This window comes from Equus asinus, chromosome 20, assembly GCF_041296235.1.
Source record: "Equus asinus isolate D_3611 breed Donkey chromosome 20, EquAss-T2T_v2, whole genome shotgun sequence".
NCBI lineage: Eukaryota > Metazoa > Chordata > Mammalia > Perissodactyla > Equidae > Equus > Equus asinus.
Window position 1 is genome coordinate 85,671,948 of NC_091809.1, and position 17,580 is coordinate 85,689,527.

General features: G+C 53.2%; 1 protein-coding gene across 18 annotated transcripts in view; it reads left to right on the top strand.

Moving 5' to 3' along the window:
- The window catches only part of NUMA1 (nuclear mitotic apparatus protein 1), a 65,770-nt gene that overhangs the window by 42,751 nt on the left and 5,439 nt on the right, over positions 1-17,580 (top strand). For 10 of the 18 annotated variants that reach the window (XM_014841982.3, XM_014841983.3, XM_014841984.3 and 7 more), the window contains 16 exons: positions 1,129-1,208; positions 2,322-2,404; positions 3,269-3,349; positions 4,666-4,753; positions 6,068-6,188; positions 6,742-6,899; positions 7,191-7,308; positions 7,421-7,538; positions 7,897-8,037; positions 8,896-9,018; positions 9,174-12,572; positions 13,040-13,081; positions 14,566-14,634; positions 16,627-16,737; positions 16,814-17,032; positions 17,153-17,310. In XM_014841982.3, the coding sequence (XP_014697468.2) occupies positions 1,129-1,208; positions 2,322-2,404; positions 3,269-3,349; positions 4,666-4,753; positions 6,068-6,188; positions 6,742-6,899; positions 7,191-7,308; positions 7,421-7,538; positions 7,897-8,037; positions 8,896-9,018; positions 9,174-12,572; positions 13,040-13,081; positions 14,566-14,634; positions 16,627-16,737; positions 16,814-17,032; positions 17,153-17,310 (5,109 nt within the window). The remainder of the gene's footprint in view (positions 1-1,128; positions 1,209-2,321; positions 2,405-3,268; positions 3,350-4,665; positions 4,754-6,067; positions 6,189-6,741; positions 6,900-7,190; positions 7,309-7,420; positions 7,539-7,896; positions 8,038-8,895; positions 9,019-9,173; positions 12,573-13,039; positions 13,082-14,565; positions 14,635-16,626; positions 16,738-16,813; positions 17,033-17,152; positions 17,311-17,580) is intronic. The other 8 variants (XM_070490799.1, XM_070490800.1, XM_014841990.3 and 5 more) reach the window with 1 other exon arrangement.

A 17,580-nucleotide genomic window follows, 5' to 3' on the forward strand; every position in this document is an offset into this window, starting at 1 on the left:
CTAATAAGAAAATATATATAAGAATTCTTATTTTTATCTAATGGCATACTGTTTGGTAAATTACTCTTCTGTGCTGAGGCAAGAAGTCCCAACATTCCAGATTGTGGGTGGTTGGAGAAGATGGCTTTTTAGGAGTCTGGGAGGAGTCCCTAATCACACGTGAGCTACCCAGAATGCTGCTTGTAGGCGGTTCACTGGGAAGAAGCATTGGTAATCACGTGAGTGATGGAGGGAGCTACTCTTGTGGTCTTGGTCTGGATGCTGCTTGTGCTTTGCAGGATGTTTGGCACTGGTTCTAGGGCTTGCCCTGCCCTCCATAAAGTTGGCTGAAACCTGGAGATTCAGGTTCTGAGGAACAGGAGGACCTTTAATCAGTATGTCCAGCCATAGCCTAGATAGAGCAGTCAGCTTTCTGACTTGAAGTGAAGATACTCATCTCCAAAAATGAAACTGCATTTAGCCCTAGCATCCAGGGGCCTGGGGCCTGGGCTGTGAGAGAGCGCCCCCTGCTGCCTCCCTGCCCTCATTGCTCTCTTTGCGCTTGGCTTGCCTTTCTAGTTCAACAAACATGCACAGCGTGAGAGTGACTGTCCTTCAGCCTGGCCTCTGGGAGGCTTTAGCCACCTCAGCCTTCAGCCTGATGTGTGTTGAACTTTGCCCGGTCACTTGAGAGCCTTGTTCCCTCCTGTTCTTTTGGTTTGTGGACCCGTTTGTCCCTTTCCTTCATCCTTCCTCACTTTTATTCCAGCTACATGTCCCAGGCTTCCTGACGGTTTACGGTTGAGCCATTCCAGACTATTGAATTCCAGCTTCCTGTTCATCTGTGTTGCCTCCATGTCCTTCGGCCCTCTTCCCACAGAGTTTTTTTATATTCACAAATAGGATGGCATAGTGCTGTCTTTTCCAGAAGGACCTCATGACTCAAGTTCCTACTTTTCACCCACCACACAGATCCTTCTGACTAAGTGGTGTCTTGGTATCTTCTCCCCTGCCTTCAGCATCTGGTCTGGTTCTCTCTGAGACCCAGCACAGACCAAGCCTGAAGGAATGGGAAGGTAGCATGTGATGCAGGAGCAAGGAGGGAAGGGTTGCTAAGTACTCCAGTCCTAATACTTGCTCTTTTTCTAGCCACGGCACTGACGAGGGGCAGCAAATCCTGCAGCAGCCGGTGCCAGAGAGACTGGACTTTGTGTGCAGTTTTCTGCAGAGTAAGCACCTTTCTTATCTAGCTGGGAAGGAGCTGCTTCCTCAGCTCCTGGGACTTGGGAGTCCAGAGGAACCAGTTCACAGATGTCTGGAGGAGCAAAGGCTGGAGGCTGCCCACTCTGTGCCACAGAGATCCGTACTACCGGGTTAGCTTCCCTGGGCCTTGTGGTGCCTACACCAGTCAGGGAAGAAGAGTGTTCCTTCAGTCCCAGAGTCCGTCTCTGGGATCCACGTAGAGCCAGAGGGTCAGTACTGGGGACGTGTCACCTTGGGCTCCTGCCCCACACTGTGAGGAGATGGAGGCGAGGGAAGGATCCATGTTACCCTCTTTTTCTTGCAAGAAAAACATTTTCTCCAGATAACTTTGAATTAATTGCTTAGGCAACAGGTGTGGGGCAGAGGCAGATTTGGGTTAAGATCTTGGCCCTCCTACTCACTTTCTGTGTGACCTCACTGGACATAGGTTCCCTATCAATAAAACAAAGGGAATAATAATTGCTCTTAAGGTTAATGGGTAGATTAACTAAGAACACATGCAAAGCTTCTAGCACAGTGCTTGTCAGTTCCCCTCCCTCATACAGCTGTGGACACAAAGCCCTCATCTTTGATACATGGGAGTGATCCACTAACTCCACCTCAAGGAAATTATAGGAAGGGTGCTAGGATTTATATAAAGCAAGGTGTTAGTAATTGAGTCCACACCCTCTGGCAGCGTAAGAACCAGGTGTCCGTGGTCCTCCAAGTTTGCCTCAGCTGCAGGCTTCCTCTGCAGCCTTAGGTGGAACAGGATTCTAGAGTGGCCTGGAATCTCCAAGCTCCTACTTTGTGGTGCTGAGCAGGAGTTGGTTTGTGGGTGGCTAGTGCAAAGTCATGCCCCAGAGCTGCTGTGAATTCCAAGCCTGCTGTCTTGAACCATCCCCTTGGACTGACCCAGGATGGAACTAACTTCAGATGGAAACGTGTGTTGGGGGAGAGAGGACATAGGAGTAAGAAGCCCTATGTGTCCTAGCCCCCCAGAGACAGCAGTTCTGCTCCTCTGACTCTGAGGTGTTCTGATGATCTCGGGGATGATCCCCAGGAAGTTCACCCTGTTTTCTACATTGTTGTTATTACAGAAAACCGAAAACATCCCTCTTCTCCAGAATGTTTGGTGTCAGTGCAGAAGGTCATGGAGGGGTCAGAGCTGGAACTGGCCAAGGTACCTGTGGAATACCAGACTGGTGGGTTTGGGAGGGTGGCACTGAAGGGGATATGCAGGGCCTTCTCTTAACCCAGAGGCAGTGGTGGGTGCTTTATTTCTTGGGGCTTATGGAGGTTAGAGGTAGGTCCAGGCAACCACCTGGCTGAGACAGAGGCTAATTTAGCCCAAGGATTCTAGGAGCCCATGCCTAATGACAAAGAGGTTTACTAGACCATTCCTGTGGGCCTCAATGAAGACCTGGCAAGAATCAGGCGTCACCCAGCTGTTGTCAAATTTTTCTTTTTAGCTCAGTCTACTTCATTCCATCTTCTGTTTCAGGGTGCTAGCCTATAGAGGGTGCCTTAAGTTTCATACCCAGGGTTTCATGAGTTCAGGAATTTAGCTATGCAGGAATCCTGACACCCAGCTTTTTGCACAGTGGGCATTGAGTCCTCAATCAGGTGTTTCCTGGTGCAGTTAAGGGCAGTGGCCTAAGGCTGCTGAATTCTAGGAGTTTTAGAAGAGTCTCTAGGGGGCCAGCCTGGTGGCACAGTGGTTAAGTGCGCACGTTCCACTTTGGTGGCCTGGGGTTCGCTGGTTTGGATCCTGGGTGCGGACCTACGCACCACTTGTCAGGCCATGCTATGGCAGGCGTCCCACATATAAAGTAGAGGAAGATGGGCACTGATGTTAGCTCAGGGCCAGTCTTCCTCAGCAAAAAGAGGAGGATTGGTGGCGGATGTTAGCTCAGTGCTAATCTTCCTCAAAAGAAAAAAAAAAGAAGAGTTTCTAGAATAGCTCAGAGTCCCCAGAACAGCCCAGAGGTGGGCACTGAGAATAGAGACAGCTCTACTCAGTGACTGCCTCCTGTTTGGCTTCTAGATGACCATGCTGCTCTTATACCACTCCACCATGAGCTCCAAAAGTCCCAGGGACTGGGACCAATTTGAATATAAGATTCAGGTAAGCTCTTTTGCCTCCACCCCACCTAGTAGGCCTAGCCTGTGCTTTACCCCACCCTCATTTGTTTTTCTTGAAACAGCATATGTTGTTCTTTTAAAAAAATTATGTTACGGTAGTTACAGCCATTCGTTATTGAAAGTCTGGAAAATATTGAAAACCACAAAGAAGGCAATAGCAATTGCCAAGAATCTCATTCCCAGAGATTACTGCTAACTTTTAAAGGATACACACTTCCAAGTCCTTTTTCATGTGCATATATTTAATTATACCTGTGACTGTACTGTGTTTGGATAATACATACAAGTTGTTCTCTCTTCATATTTGTGTTCCCATGTGTGTATTTTTTACGCAGACTATCATTCCATTTATTCCTCCTTTCCTCTGTTAGGAAGGATTAGTGAGAGAAAATGTCTTTGTCCAACATGACAGCTTAGCTCAGAGTGGTCACCTCCTCTCCCTTCTTCATGGTCCCTAAGCAAAGAGGAGTTGGTGTATCTGCTTCATCATAGAGGGAATTGACCTGGTTTCCAGGAACTACCTGCTGTATAGGTCCTGATGTTGGCTTTGCTTCCTGCATAAACAGCTGTCCTTTATTTCCCAGAGCAGAAGCAGCTGGGATGCCAGAGTGGGTAATGTGGGTGACTGGTGGGGCAGTGTCCAGAGAGCTGTAGCCTTTCACGTAGTGGTGGAAATGTCGAATCATCCAGTTTTGTACTCACTGAGCTCATGGCTCATCTCTGGGGCTGGGGTTGTGGCATGGGAAGGATGGGTGGCTTCTTCCTCCATTCGACCTTTTCTCTGCTTTAAGCTGGTCATAGGCCTAACAGAAACAGAAATTCTAAAGGAATAAGGAACTACAGCAGAATTGGTCAGGAAAACCAGATCAACTCTGTAGCTTTGGAATTCAGACAAAGAAGGGACTATTTTACAGCTCAGCTGGTAGATAAGCTTTGGATGAGCCCCAGACGTGTTCTCACTCAAAGAAGAACCCTGAGGGTCAGCTGGAAGAGGCCAACATAGTTCTGTATAAAGCTTTCTGTCTGCATTACTTTCCTTGCCTGTTCTCTTCTCTTGTGGTCAGGAGTGAAGTCAGTTAGGAACTCTGACTCCCGGTGCATCTTTAGGGAAGGACAGAGCGCAGGGGCAAGTGGGGTGAACACGTCTCTAGTAGAATGTTCTCAGCTGGACCGTGGGTCTTCCGGCTCTGAGAACAAGAGTGGGCTCCAGCAGGCTCTTGGGACTTCCAGGGTGGCACCCTCCATCCATTCAGGCCTTCCCAACACCTAAGTGATGCTCTTTCTCTCTCTGTGGCCCAGGCTGAGTTAGCCATCATTCTCAAATTTGTGCTGGACCATGAGGATGGGCTAAACCTGAATGAGGACCTAGAAAAATTCTTACAGAAAGGTAAGTAGGGTCCACACTCTTCTCAGAGCTGGAGACTGCTAGGATCCTGAGTTGTCAAGAAGTGCCGTGGGGGATTGTTTCTGGCCCCACATAAGGCGCAGAGTTGGTGCTCAGGAAAAGTGTGTATAATGGAGTAGGTTGACTTTTTGGGCCATGTTGCCATCATCTCAGTTCCTGTGGACTTCCTCCTTGCTGCCTGGCAGCAGCTAAGCAAGACATTAATAAGTGATCATGTCTGCTGTTAGATTCTCCTTGATCACCCCACACACATACTTTTCTTGTTTTTTATTTTTTAAGCAATCATTACCCTAGGCTTAGAAGCTGGGAATATACAGTCTTAAAAAATATTTTTCTCCATATGAAGCTTGTGTTCTAGGAGGGAAGGCAGATACATAACCAGTAAGTATGGTAAGAATAAGTGCTAGAACAGAGAGGTACTGAATCTACCAGTTGTCCTGTTGGAAGTACAATGGGAAGAGTGATAGCTCTGCCCGTCACCTCAGGAAGAGGCCATCTAATGATTATAGGATGTAAGATGTGGGACTCGGCAAATTCTCTTCCACCTGCTGAATTTGATGTTCCTCATATTCAGGTTCCTCATGAGCCCTTCAGACGGAGGTGTTGGAAATGTGAGTCTAGAATGCAAGAGAGGGCTCTGGGCCAGGTAATGGGTTTGCAAGTCAGTGTATGGATGGCCATTGAAGTCGTGGGCACTGTGGGCAGAGCACGGAGGCCCCATCAGAACTCTGGGGGCTTAGCAGATGGTTGGAGGAGGGAGGAGCAGATGAGGGAGACTAAGAGTGGGTGTTTAGAGGTAGGAGAACCATGCAAAAGTGCTCCTGGGAACCAAGGGAAGAGAAGGTATTGAGAAAGAGGTCGTGTTGGCAGTGCAAGATTTCAGAATGGAGGAGTTCAGAAAAGAGGCTGGTGGCTCTGACCTGAGAGGTCACGGCGGTGAGGGGAGATCCTGCTCTGGCTCCCAAGCTGTCTCTGCAATGTTGGTTTGAGAGAAAAGCATGAGCACTTGGTTCCATCTCTGAGCATGGTGGATACCCTCAGTCCACTGTGCTCTCTCCTTGAGCACCGATGATCTGTGGAAATGGAAGCCCTTTGCTTGATTTGGCTTAGGGACACTGACCTGGATAACCCAGATACCAGGTTTCAGACTCTGCCCAGTGGCTTCCCTCTGTGGCTTACATATAAGTGTCTGGATTCACTCCCACTAAGGTAAGTTCTCAAATTGCATAAAGATGCAAATCTGTTGACTCTCTTACTAACCTCTCTGTGGTTTGTTTGTCTGCTCCTTCCCCTCAGCTTCTGTCCCTTCCACCTGTTCCAGCACCATCTCTGAAGAGCTCTCCCCACCCAGCCACCAGGCCAAGAGGGAGGTTCGCTTCCTAGAGCTGCAGAAGGTTGCCTCTTCCAGTGGGAACAAGTATGTGCTGGGCCTCTTCTCCTGGGACGGGGCCTCAGCATCTAGTCCTCCAAACCCCACATCCTAGAGGCTGAGCTGTTGAGCAGCCCCTCACATCGTTAGAGAGTATTTGGAATATTCTGTAGATCTTAGATGTCCTCACTTGCCCCAGTACTAATTGGGGGAATTGGTTGGGATCTGTCTTGGGCAGAAGGCCTCTCTCAAAGGCTGTTCCCTGTTTGTGAAATGCTTTTCTTCCTTGGAGATTACACTGAAGTCTTTTCTCTCAGCGCAGCTTTGCAGAAGCAAGCAAGATGCACCCCCCCTTCCCCTTCCCCCCCCCCCCCCGTTTTTGGACAAAGAAATTAAGACTTGGAGAAAGGAGAAGAAAAGTTTTCTCAAGGTCATGTCGTGAGGCATGAGGTAGCACTGCAAACAGAAATTAGGTGTTTGGGCCTCCCAGCCAGTGCTCACATCCACAGAGCCCTGCTCCCCCATCCCTGCCTATTGCTGGTCACTTCAGCCGTCACATCTCAGGCTCTGACCATGGCATCTGAGCCATCTCCTTCCTCAGCTTCCTCTCAGGTTCTCCAGCCTCCCCTATGGGCGACATCCTGCAGACCCCACAATTCCAGATGAGACGGCTGAAGAAGCAGCTTGCAGATGAGAGAAATAATAGAGATGAGCTGGAGATGGAGTTGGCTGAGAACCGCAAGCTCCTCACTGAGAAGGGTGGGTGCCTGGCACACTGGCAGATTGTGTGAATGGGCAGCATTCAGGATTTTCCTCCAGGGAAGTTCTGGCTTGTCTGAGGAATGGCCCCTCTGCCTCCCGCGTTGTCCTCTCTGCTGGCCCTGGAGCTTAGAGCTCAGCCCTGGGCCTGTCAGGCCCACCTCCTGGAGGCTCGTTCTGTCCTCACCACCATGTTCCCTTTCCCTTAGATTGGATGCCTCCTCCTCCCTCTCCCTCTTCCCCTTAGTTCAGTGCTGACTCTCCTCCCCTCTTGCCCCTGCTCTGGGGCAGATGCACAGATCGCCATGATGCAGCAGCGCATTGACCGCCTGGCTCTACTGAATGAGAAGCAGGCGGCCAGCCCACTGGAGTCCAGGGAGCTTGAGGAGCTCCGAGGCAAAAATGAGAGGTGTGATTCTCCCCACCTTCCTCCCCACCATCCTCCCCAGCTCCCCGTCCTGCCTTGCACCCATGGAGGTTGGGTGGCTACACTCTCTCTTCGCTGCTTTCTTCCCTTGCAGCCTCACCATGCGGCTCCATGAAACCCTGAAGCAGTGCCAGGACCTGAAGACAGAGAAGAGCCAGATGGATCGCAAAATTAACCAGCTTTCTGAGGAGAATGGGGACCTTTCCTTTAAGGTGAGTGTTGGGGGGTCTGTTCCCTGCATGGAGGCTCCTTGGGGCTGGGTTGGTCTAGAAGATTCCCCAAGAGAGAGTTGAGAAGAATGTCCTGGCACCTGTCCTGTGCGTCAGTCTCTCCAGAGACCTGCACACTTTGCCCCTTTCCTCTTCCCATAATTGGCTGCTGCCAGAGACTGGCTTGTGGCCCTAAACTTTGAGTTGTAGTCCTGAATTAGAGATGTGATTAGCTGTGATTGGTTTGATGAGGCTTGGAAGGAGGATCAGAGGCATCAAGCCCTGGAGTTCAGGGAGCAGATGGCAGTGGTGTTGCCAGTTCTGACCCTGGCTGATGGGGATCCCCACTTGTCTGTCTCAGCTGCGGGAGTTTGCCAGTCACCTACAGCAACTACAGGGTGCCCTCAACGAACTGACAGAGGAGCACAGCAGGGCCACTCAGGAGTGGGTGGAGAAGCAGGCCCATCTCGAAAAGGAGCTCAGCACAGCCCTGCAGGACAAGGTAACTCTCTGCTTTGGGGAGCCAGGGCCACAGTCTTGACCACATGTTGAAAGCTGATTTACCACTCTATTCTTTGGGGCCTATGGGAATTAAGCTGACTTCTCTTCAAGCGTTGATAGTGTGCTGTAATAGAAAGATTGTGGGCTTACATTCAATACTCCTTTGAGTCCTGTCTCTGCTGTTTACAAGGTGTGGATCTTGGGCAAGTTCCTTGACCTCTTTCTCTCTAAGCATCCTTTGCCTAAAATGAGAAAAAGAACAAGCAGAGGCCTCATCAACCATTGTAAGATAATGCATATAAAGCACTTAACACATTGTTTGGTGCAAAGTAACCTCTCAGTGGATTAGTTGCTGTTATTATTATTGCTATTATTAAGAACCCAACTCTGTCACTTATTAACCTTGTAACCCTGGGGCAAGTCACTTAGCATCTGAGCTTCGGATTCTTGTGTAAGAGAGGGCTAGTAATAGCTGCCTCCCAGATCTGCTGGTGGATTAGAACTTAAGTGAGGAACAGTGCCTGGCCCATTGGCTGCTTAGGGAACATTGCCGGGCAGAGACCAGGGAGGTGCTGTGCTGGCTGCTGCTTCTGCTATTGATGCCCAGACAGGGAGCAGCCTTGGAGAAGGCATTAGCAGGTCATGTGACTTAGTTTAGCCCTGGAACTAGGGCTAGAAAGTCAGGTCCCTCATGGTCCCAGGTCCATGGTTTCTGAGAGTTTTTCTCTAGGTGAGGGCAAAAGCAGATCTTGGTAACAAGTTGATAAGGTACTGTATTTTGTGGATGTTCATGAGGGCTCGTGTGGTAATTCAGTGCCTTTTCCACCTCTGTTCACACGGGGCTCTGGTTTACTCTCAGAAATGCCTTGAAGAGAAGAATGAAATCCTTCAGGGAAAACTTTCACAGCTGGAAGAACATTTGGCCCGGCTGCGGGAGAACCCACCCCGGGAGAAGGGCGAGGTGCTGGGTGATGTCTTGCAGGTAGGAATGCACAGGAGCGGTGCTGAGACCTGTGTGCTGGGTTGGTGTGGACCCATGTTTGCCACGTTCGGATTCCTGGCAATCCTCAGTTTTCGGAAGGGCTGTGGTGACGTGAGGAGTCATGCTGATCCCCATTTGTCTCTTTATCTCATCAGCTGGAAACCCTGAAGCAAGAAGCAGCCACTCTTGCTGCAAACAACACCCAGCTCCAAGCCAGGGTGGAGGCACTGGAGACGGAGCGGGGCCAGCGGGAAGCCAAGCTGCTTGCTGAGCGGGGCCACTTTGAAGAAGAAAAGCAGCAGCTTGCTGGCCTGATTGCCGAGCTGCAGGGCTCCCTGTCCAGCCTTAGCCAGGCCAAGGAAGAACTGGAGCAGGCCTCCCAGGCTCAGGGGGCTCAGTTGTCTGCTCAGGTGGCCACGTTGACCTCTGAGCTCACCACCCTTAATTCCACCCTCCAGCAGCAGGATCAAGAACTGGCTGACCTGAAGCAGCAGGCCAAAAAGGAGCAGGCCCAACTAGCACAGACCCTCCAGCAGCAAGAACAGGCCTCCCAGGGCCTGCGCCACCAGGTGGAGCAGCTGAGCAGCAGCCTAAAGCAGAAGGAGCAGCAGTTGGAGGAAGCCACCAAGGAGTGGGAGGCAACCAGGCGTGACCATGCCCAGCAACTGGCCACTGCTGCTGAGGAGCAGGAGGTCTCCTTAAGGGAGAGGGACTCGGCCCTCCAGCAGCTAGAGGCATTGGAGAAAGAGAAGGCTACCAAGCTAGAGGTCCTGCAACAGCAACTTCAGGCTGCCAGTGAAGCCCGGGACAGTGCCCAGACCTCAGTGACACAGGCCCAGCGGGAGAAGGCAGAGCTGAGCCAAAAGGTTGAGGAACTCCATGCCCGTGTTGAGGCAGCCCACCAGGAGCAGTGTGAAACCCAGGCCCAGGTGGCAGAGCTAAAGGCCCAGCTGAGGTCTGAACAGCAAAAAGCAACCGAGAGAGAAAGGGTGGCCCAGGAGAAGGGCCAGCTCCAGGAGCAGGTCCAGGCCCTTGAGGAGTCCTTGAAGATCACCAAAGGCAGCCTTGAAGAGGAGAAGCGCAAGGCCACAGACACCCTGGAAGAGCAGCAGCGTTGTATCTCTGAGCTTGAGGCAGAGATCCGGAGCCTGGTGGAGCAGCATAAGCAGGAACGGAAGGAGCTGGACGAAGAGAAGGCTGGGCGCAAGGGGCTGGAGGCCCGATTACAGCAGCTTGGGGAGGCCCATCAGGCCGAGATGGAAGCCTTGCGGCGAGAGCTGGCAGAGGCCATAGCCTCCCAACGTGAGGCTGAGAGTGAGTGTGAGCAGCTTGCCAAGGAGGTGGCCACCTGGCGTGAGCGGTATGAGGATAGCCAGCAAGAGGAAGCACAGTATGGTGCCATGTTCCAGGAACAGCTGATGACCCTGAAGGAGGAATGTGAGAAGGCCCGCCAAGAACTGCAGGAGGCAAAGGAGAAGGTGGCAGGGATAGAGGCCCACAGCGAGCTCCAGATAGGCCGGCAGCAGAGTGAGCTAGCACAACTCCATGCCAACCTGGCCAGAGCCCTCCAGCAGGTCCAGGAGAAGGAGGTCAGGGCCCAGAAGCTTGCAGATGACCTTTCCACTCTGCAGGAGAAGATGGCTGCCACCAGCAAGGAGGTGGCCCGCCTGGAGGCCTTGGTGCGCAAGGCAGGTGAGCAGCAGGAAACAGCCTCCAGTGAGCTACTCAAGGAACCCCCGAGGGCAGGAGACAGAGAGTCAGAGTGGCTGGAAGAGCAGCAAGGACGCCCGTTCTGTAGCACGCAGGCTGCGCTGCAGGCCATGGAGCGTGAGGCAGAGCAAATGGGCAGTGAGCTGGAGAGGCTGCGGGCTGCGCTGATGGAGAGCCAGGGACAGCAGCAGGAGGAGCGTGGGCAGCAGGAGAGGGAGGTGGCGCGGCTGACCCAGGAGCGGGGCCGGGCCCAAGCCGATCTTGCCCTGGAGAAGGCAGCCAAGGCAGAGCTTGAGATGCGGCTGCAGAATGCCCTCAATGAGCAGCGTGTGGAATTTGCTAGCCTACAAGAGGCACTGGCCCATGCCCTGATGGAAAAGGAAGGGAGAGACCAGGAGTTGGCCAAGCTTCGTGGGCAGGAGGCAACCCAGAGAACAGAGCTGAGGGAGCTTCAGCAAACTGTGGAGCGACTGAAGAAACAGCTGGCCAAGAAAGAGGAGGAGTGCCAACAGTCTCTAGGGACGACCAGTGGAGAAGATGTTTCTGGGTCAGGGGCCCAGTCTAAGGCTGCTGGAAAGACTGAGCGGAAAGGCCCTGAGCTGGGGGATCTACAGGCAGAGGTGAGCAAGCTGAAGCAGCAGTGCCGGGAGCATCAGGAGAAGGCCTCCAGCCTGGAGCGCAGCCTAGAGTCTGAGCGCACCTCCCGCGCTGAGCAGGCCGGTGCTTTGGAGACTTTGCGGGTCCAGTTGGAGGAGAAGGCCCAGGAGCTGGGGCACAGTCAGGACACCTTAGCTTCAGCCCAAAGGGAGCTGGCCACCCTCCGCACCAAGGCCCAAGACCATAGCAAAGCTGAGGATGAGTGGAAGGCCCAGGTGGCCCGGGGTGAGCAGGAGGCTGAGAGAAAGAACAGTCTCATCAGCAGCTTGGAGGAGGAGGTGTCCATCCTGAATCGCCAGGTCCTAGAGAAGGAGGGCGAGAGCAAGGAGTTGAAGCGGCTGGTTATAGCTGAGTCAGAGAAGAGCCAGAAGCTGGAAGAGAGGCTGCGCCTGCTCCAGGCAGAGACAGCCAGCAACAGTGCCAGAGCTGCGGAACGCAGTTCTGCTCTGCGGGAGGAGGTCCAGACCCTCCGGGAAGAGGCAGAGAAACAGCGGGTAGCTTCAGAGAGCCTGCGGCAGGAGCTGGCCTCGCAGGCAGAGCGAGCGGAGGAGCTGGGCCAAGAATTGAAGGCATGGCAGGAGAAGTTCTTCCAGAAGGAGCAGGCCCTCTCTGCCCTGCAGCTCGAGCACACCAGCACACAGGCCCTGGTGAGTGAGTTGCTGCCTGCTAAGCACCTGTGCCAGCAGCTGCAGGCTGAGCAGGCAGCTGCTGAGAAACGCCATCGTGAGGAGCTGGAGCAAAGCAAGCAGGCAGCGGGAGGGCTGCGGGCAGAGCTGATGCGGGCCCAGCGGGAGCTGGGGGAGCTGGTGCCCCTGCGGCAGAAGGTAGCAGAGCAAGAGCGAGCAGCCCAGCAGCTACGTGCAGAGAAGGCCAGCTACGCAGAGCAGCTGAGCATGCTGAAGAAGGCTCATGGCCTGCTGGCAGAGGAGAACCGGGGGCTGGGTGAGAGAGCCAGCCTCGGCCGGCAGTTTCTGGAAGTGGAGCTGGACCAGGCCCGGGAGAAGTATGGCCAAGAACTGGCAGCTGTGCGTGCTGACGCTGAGACCCGTCTGGCTGAGATGCAGCGGGAAGCACAGAGCACTGCTCGGGAGCTGGAGGTGGTGACTGCCAAGTATGAGGGTGCCAAGGTCAAGGTCCTGGAGGAGAGGCAGCGGTTCCAGGAAGAGAGGCAGAAACTCAGTGCCCAGGTAAGGTGCCTGGCTCAACCATGCCCCCAAAGATCAGACCTGAGAGAGAGGGCACGTTGTTCCCTCTGTATTCCAGGGCCTCTGGCTTCCGCATTACAGTGTCTCGTCTCCCCTCATTCACTGGGTGGCAGAAGAGAGGTGGCTAGCAGAGTTCAAGTCCGTTGCCCCTTATTGTCCTAAAGAAAATATCAATAGCCTCCCTTTCCCTGAAGACTTTGTCCCTGGAGAGACAAGCCATGAAGGACATCAGCCCATTCTGGAGGCACACTGTGGTGAGCAGGCACACCTGTAGTGCAGGCCCCATGAGCCACTGGGGACCAGAATGAGCCAAACTGGCCTTGTTTTAATTACTGGAAGTCCAGTTCCTTGGGAGAAAGTATCAGAGCCTCAGCGAGGTCAGCCTGGCAGCAGGGCCAGTGCCTCTGGCCCTCCTCTCACTGTCTCCATTGCTCCTCCCCCATGCACAGGTGGAGCAGCTAGAGGTATTTCAGAGAGAGCAAACTAAGCAGGTAATGCCTGGGGTCCTCGATAAATGCTGGCTGCTTAAGCGGTGACCAGTTTTGATGCATGACCCCGGCTGCAGCTTGCCTTCGCCAGGTCCTGTTGCAAACTGTTTGTGAAGGGGGCAGGGTCAAGCCGTGGAATCCAGGCCCAGGCTGCCCAGGAGTGCAGTGTGCTGGGCCCTCTCTCAGGCCTCATCCCACCCATCCCAGGTCGGCCTCTCCACCCTTCTGCCCTTTCTCTCATCTGCCTGTCAGGGACAAGGGCTAGGGTAGGCTTCATCTTTCCCATATCGGAACCAGTGACAGACAGTCCTTGGGATTCCCAAACCTCCAAGTCCTGTTCCAAGTTGGGGTACTTAGAGGAATAGCAGAATGACTGGGCCTTGTTTAACACAGTCCCCTTCTTTCCGGCAGAAGCCACAAAGGTGATATGCAAGGCAGCCCTCACAGGTTAGGGAGGGTTGTGGGCTTAGGATGTCTGCCCATCACCCTGTGCAGCTTTAACTCCAAGTGCAGTATTGAGATGTCTGGGAGCCGGGAGGCGAAGGTGGAGAGGAGCAGGAGGAACCTCCACCAGAGGAGGTGGCATGGTCTGGCTGCCTCGCTCTCACAAGGATCTCTCTATGCTGCCCTAGCACCCTTTCTCCACCGCCCCCCCCCCCCCCAGTCACCTCAGGCCTGCTGAGGAATTGGGCCCTTCTCTCATCCCATCACCAAGGAGCCTGAGATGCCGGCGACAATCAAAACGAATGGCAAACAGGAATGGAGCCCTTGCCTCTCGCCTTTGCCGATCATGCTTGAGCTCCCGGAATGTCTGGAGGAGCCAGGGGTGCTGTGGCTGTTCTGCTCCCTCCTGTCTCCTTCCTCCTTTTGCCCTTCCTCTCTGTGGGAGTAGGGTGGGCTCTGAGTACCTGTGTGGCCCCTGCTCTTGTCTTCCAGCAGTCTGAGCCCCTATGCTAACCACAGCAGCTACTCTGCTGGTGCCGGCCCTAATGGCCTGTGGATATTGGGAAGAGGTCTGAGCACCTGTGGGCTTTTGCTTTGGCAGTTTCTGGGAGGAGGAGGGATGGGTATTCATTGAGTATGTCTGCTAGAGTTATAGACCGGGTCCTCTGGTCCTCTCCCCAACCTGGAAAAATCGGGGCTGGGAATGACGGCAGCAGTAAGGTGGTGGTGAGGTGTCAACTCCCCATAGTCAATTCTGCTGAATCTGGCGGCTGCAGGGATTGGGCAGGCCTCTGCTCTGCATGCTGGGGGTGGAGGCAAGAATGGGCAGGTGGCTATGGCAGCACCTGGGTGTTGGGTCACCTTACTCTGTTCCTGCCAACCAGCCTGGGCAGCAGGCTGTTCCCTAGTTGGAGGCCGGAGAAAAGACCTGAGTTTCTTTTAGGAACCCTGGGGATTGGTCTGGGGAGACACCGTAATTTATCTGGACATCCAGGGGAAGGCCTCCTGAGTCTTCTCTTCTTCTGTTCCCTCCCCTGCCCCAGGTGGAAGAACTGAGTAAGAAGCTAGCTGACCACGACCAGGCCAGCAAGGCGCAGCAGCAGAAGCTGAAGGTGGGACAGCTGGGGGATGGGCCTGTCCTCTGCCTGCCTCAGAGTGAGGATGGGGGTGGGAAGGTGCTCTCTAAGCCCTTGGGCTGCGATGGGTGTAGGGGCAGAGGAGGGGCACCCTGGGGGCCTGGCAGCCTTAAGAGACCTGCCTGTGGTTCAGGAGTGCCTGCATGTGCCTTCTGGGAACTCTCAAGGGAAGACTAGAGTGGCTCGCATCCCTGACCTTTGCTGTCCACTACAGTAGCCACTAGCCATGTGTGATTATTTAAATTTAAATTCAAACTTCATAAAAAATTCAGTTCCTTAGTCGCACTAGCCACGTTTCCCATGCTCTATAGCTGTGTGTGGCTAGTGGCTATCATATTGGACAGGGCAGGTACAGAATATTTCCATCATTGCAGAAAGTTCTATTGGATAGCGCTGGTGTAGATAGTCTGGCCTCAAGGAAGAAGAATGTCACGACATTTAATATTACAGTGCAATTTAATATTCTTAATGCTTTCACCTTCTTTGCTTTATTTAATTTATTTTTTATTTTTTATTTATTTTTTTGTGAGGAAGATTAGCCCTGAGCTAACTGCTGCCAATCCTCCTCTTTTTGCTGAGGAAGACTGGCCCTGAGCTAACATCCGTGCCCATCTTCCTCTACTTTATATGTGGGATGCCTGCCACAACATGGCTTGCCAAGCGGTGCACACCTGGGATCCGAACTGGCGAACCCCGGGCCGCCGAGAAGCGGAACATGCGAATTTAACTGCTGTGCCACTGGGCTGGCCCCCTTCTTTGGTTTAATATTTGATTTTTTGACATTCTAGGCTCCACAGCTTTTACCTAGGGGCAAAGGAATTGGGCACCAGTGGCCCTGGGACTCGCTGAAGCCCTGGTGGGTCACAGGAGTTAGTGGGAGCTCAGAGCTTCATTTCCCCAGCTCACTTCCGTGTACTCCACACCATGTCATGATTAGGTGATAAACAGATGCTTATTATGCTCCTTTTGGGGGCCTTTCCAGTGCTAGGAGATGTAGGAGAGGTAAGGCCAGATGGTCCTGTCCAGTGTCTACTGCAAACTAAGAACTTGCTGGCATCGCAGGTGGACAGGGGATCAGATACAGGATCAGATACAGGCCCTGCTGCCAAGGAGTCTGTAGTCTGATAGGAGGCAGTGCCAGCATCATAAATGAGCCCACACAGGCTTTGGAGTCAGGTGGACCAAGGTTCCGATCCTGCTCTGCTATTTAGTCACTATGATTGGTCAATTTGCTTAAATCTCTGAGCGGTTTCTTCATCTCTGGAAGGGAGATAAAGTTACTTCCCAGAGTGGTTTTCTATTTTTTATTTTTTTGAGGAAAATTAGCCCTGAGCTAACATCTGCCAATCCTCCTCTTTTTGCTGAGGAAAATCGGCCCTGAGCTAACATCTGTGCCCATCTTCCTCTACTTTATATGTGGGATGCCTGCCACAGCCTGGCTTGCCAAGTGGTGCCATCTCGCACCTGGGATCCGAACCTGCAAACCCCAGGTCGCCGAAGCGGAACGTGCGCACTTAACCGCTGCGCCACCCAGCGAGCCCCCCAGAGTGGTTTTGAGAATTGAGTTTATGTGTCCTCAGAGACCTCACATGCCAAGTGCCTAGCTCTGTGCTCTACACTGGGTTGCTGAGGATCAGTTCCCTTCCTGCAGGAGAGAAGGACTATGTAACTGTGGAGAGAGAATGAGACAGCTTGTGCCTTGTCTCAAAGAAACCAAAGATAGGGGTGTCCCAGCTCTCCCAGAAGCAGCGTTAGCTGCTCAAGGAAAGTTCCTGCAGAGATCTTGATGGGTGTGTGGTGTTCCAGTAGGCTGGAGTTGGGAGGGAGGTAAAAGGATTTTTTGTGTGTCTTGAGAGAATATGCAGGAATCTGAAAACACCCATGGAGCCAAGAGGTTAGGGCAGGTCAGTGGAGTTGGGTGGAGCAGCCAGACCAGCCGCCCTGATCAGCCTTTCTCATGCTTTCCAGGCCCAGGGAGGTGAGAGCCAGCAAGAGGCCCAACGCCTCCAGGCCCAGCTGAATGAGCTGCAGGCCCAGTTGAGCCAGAAGGAGCAGGCAGCTGAGCACTACAAGCTGCAGGTGAGGAGCCCAGACCTGGCCCACTCTGCCCTCCCTCCTGTCCCACCCTCACCACCCACCCTGTCTGTCCACACAGATGGAGAAAGCCAAGACCCATTATGATGCCAAGAAGCAGCAGAACCAAGAGCTTCAGGAGCAGCTGCGGGGCCTGGAGCAGCTGCAGAAGGAAAACAAGGAGCTGCGGGCTGAAGCCGAACGGCTGAGCCGTGAGCTGCAGCAGGCCGGGCTGAAGACCAAGGAGGCTGAACAGACCTGCCGCCATCTTACTGCCCAGGTGCGCAGCCTGGAAGCACAGGTAAGTATCTGGCTGTACAGACTCCATCACCCCTGTCATATTGGAGCCTTGTGCCCTCCTCTCCTAGGCCACCCCTGCCTTAAGCTTCTCTACACTCTCCCCTGGCCCTCTCTTTCTCAGGTTGCCCACGCAGACCAGCAGCTTCGGGACCTAGGCAAGTTCCAGGTGTCGACTGACGCCTTAAAGAGCCGGGAGCCCCAGGCTAAGCCTCAACTGGACTTGAGTATTGACAGCCTGGATCTGAGCTGTGAGGAGGGGACCCCGCTCACTATTACCAGGTCAGGAGTCATCCCGCCTCCCTCCGTCTGTTGTCCATGAGTGCCTACTGTTGATCAGGCTGTATCCTGGGCACTGGGGCTGTGAGATAAACGATGTGGTCCCTTTGCCCTCTGGAAGCTTATTCTTAGAGGAGAAGAATAAAGAAGAAGTATTACATGTATTATGCCAGATGTTTGTGTAGGGCACAGCAGGAGTCAAAAGAAACAAGTGGTCAGAAAAGGCTTCATGGATGCTGTCATTTCTGCTCTGAGTCTTGAAAGGAGCTGTGG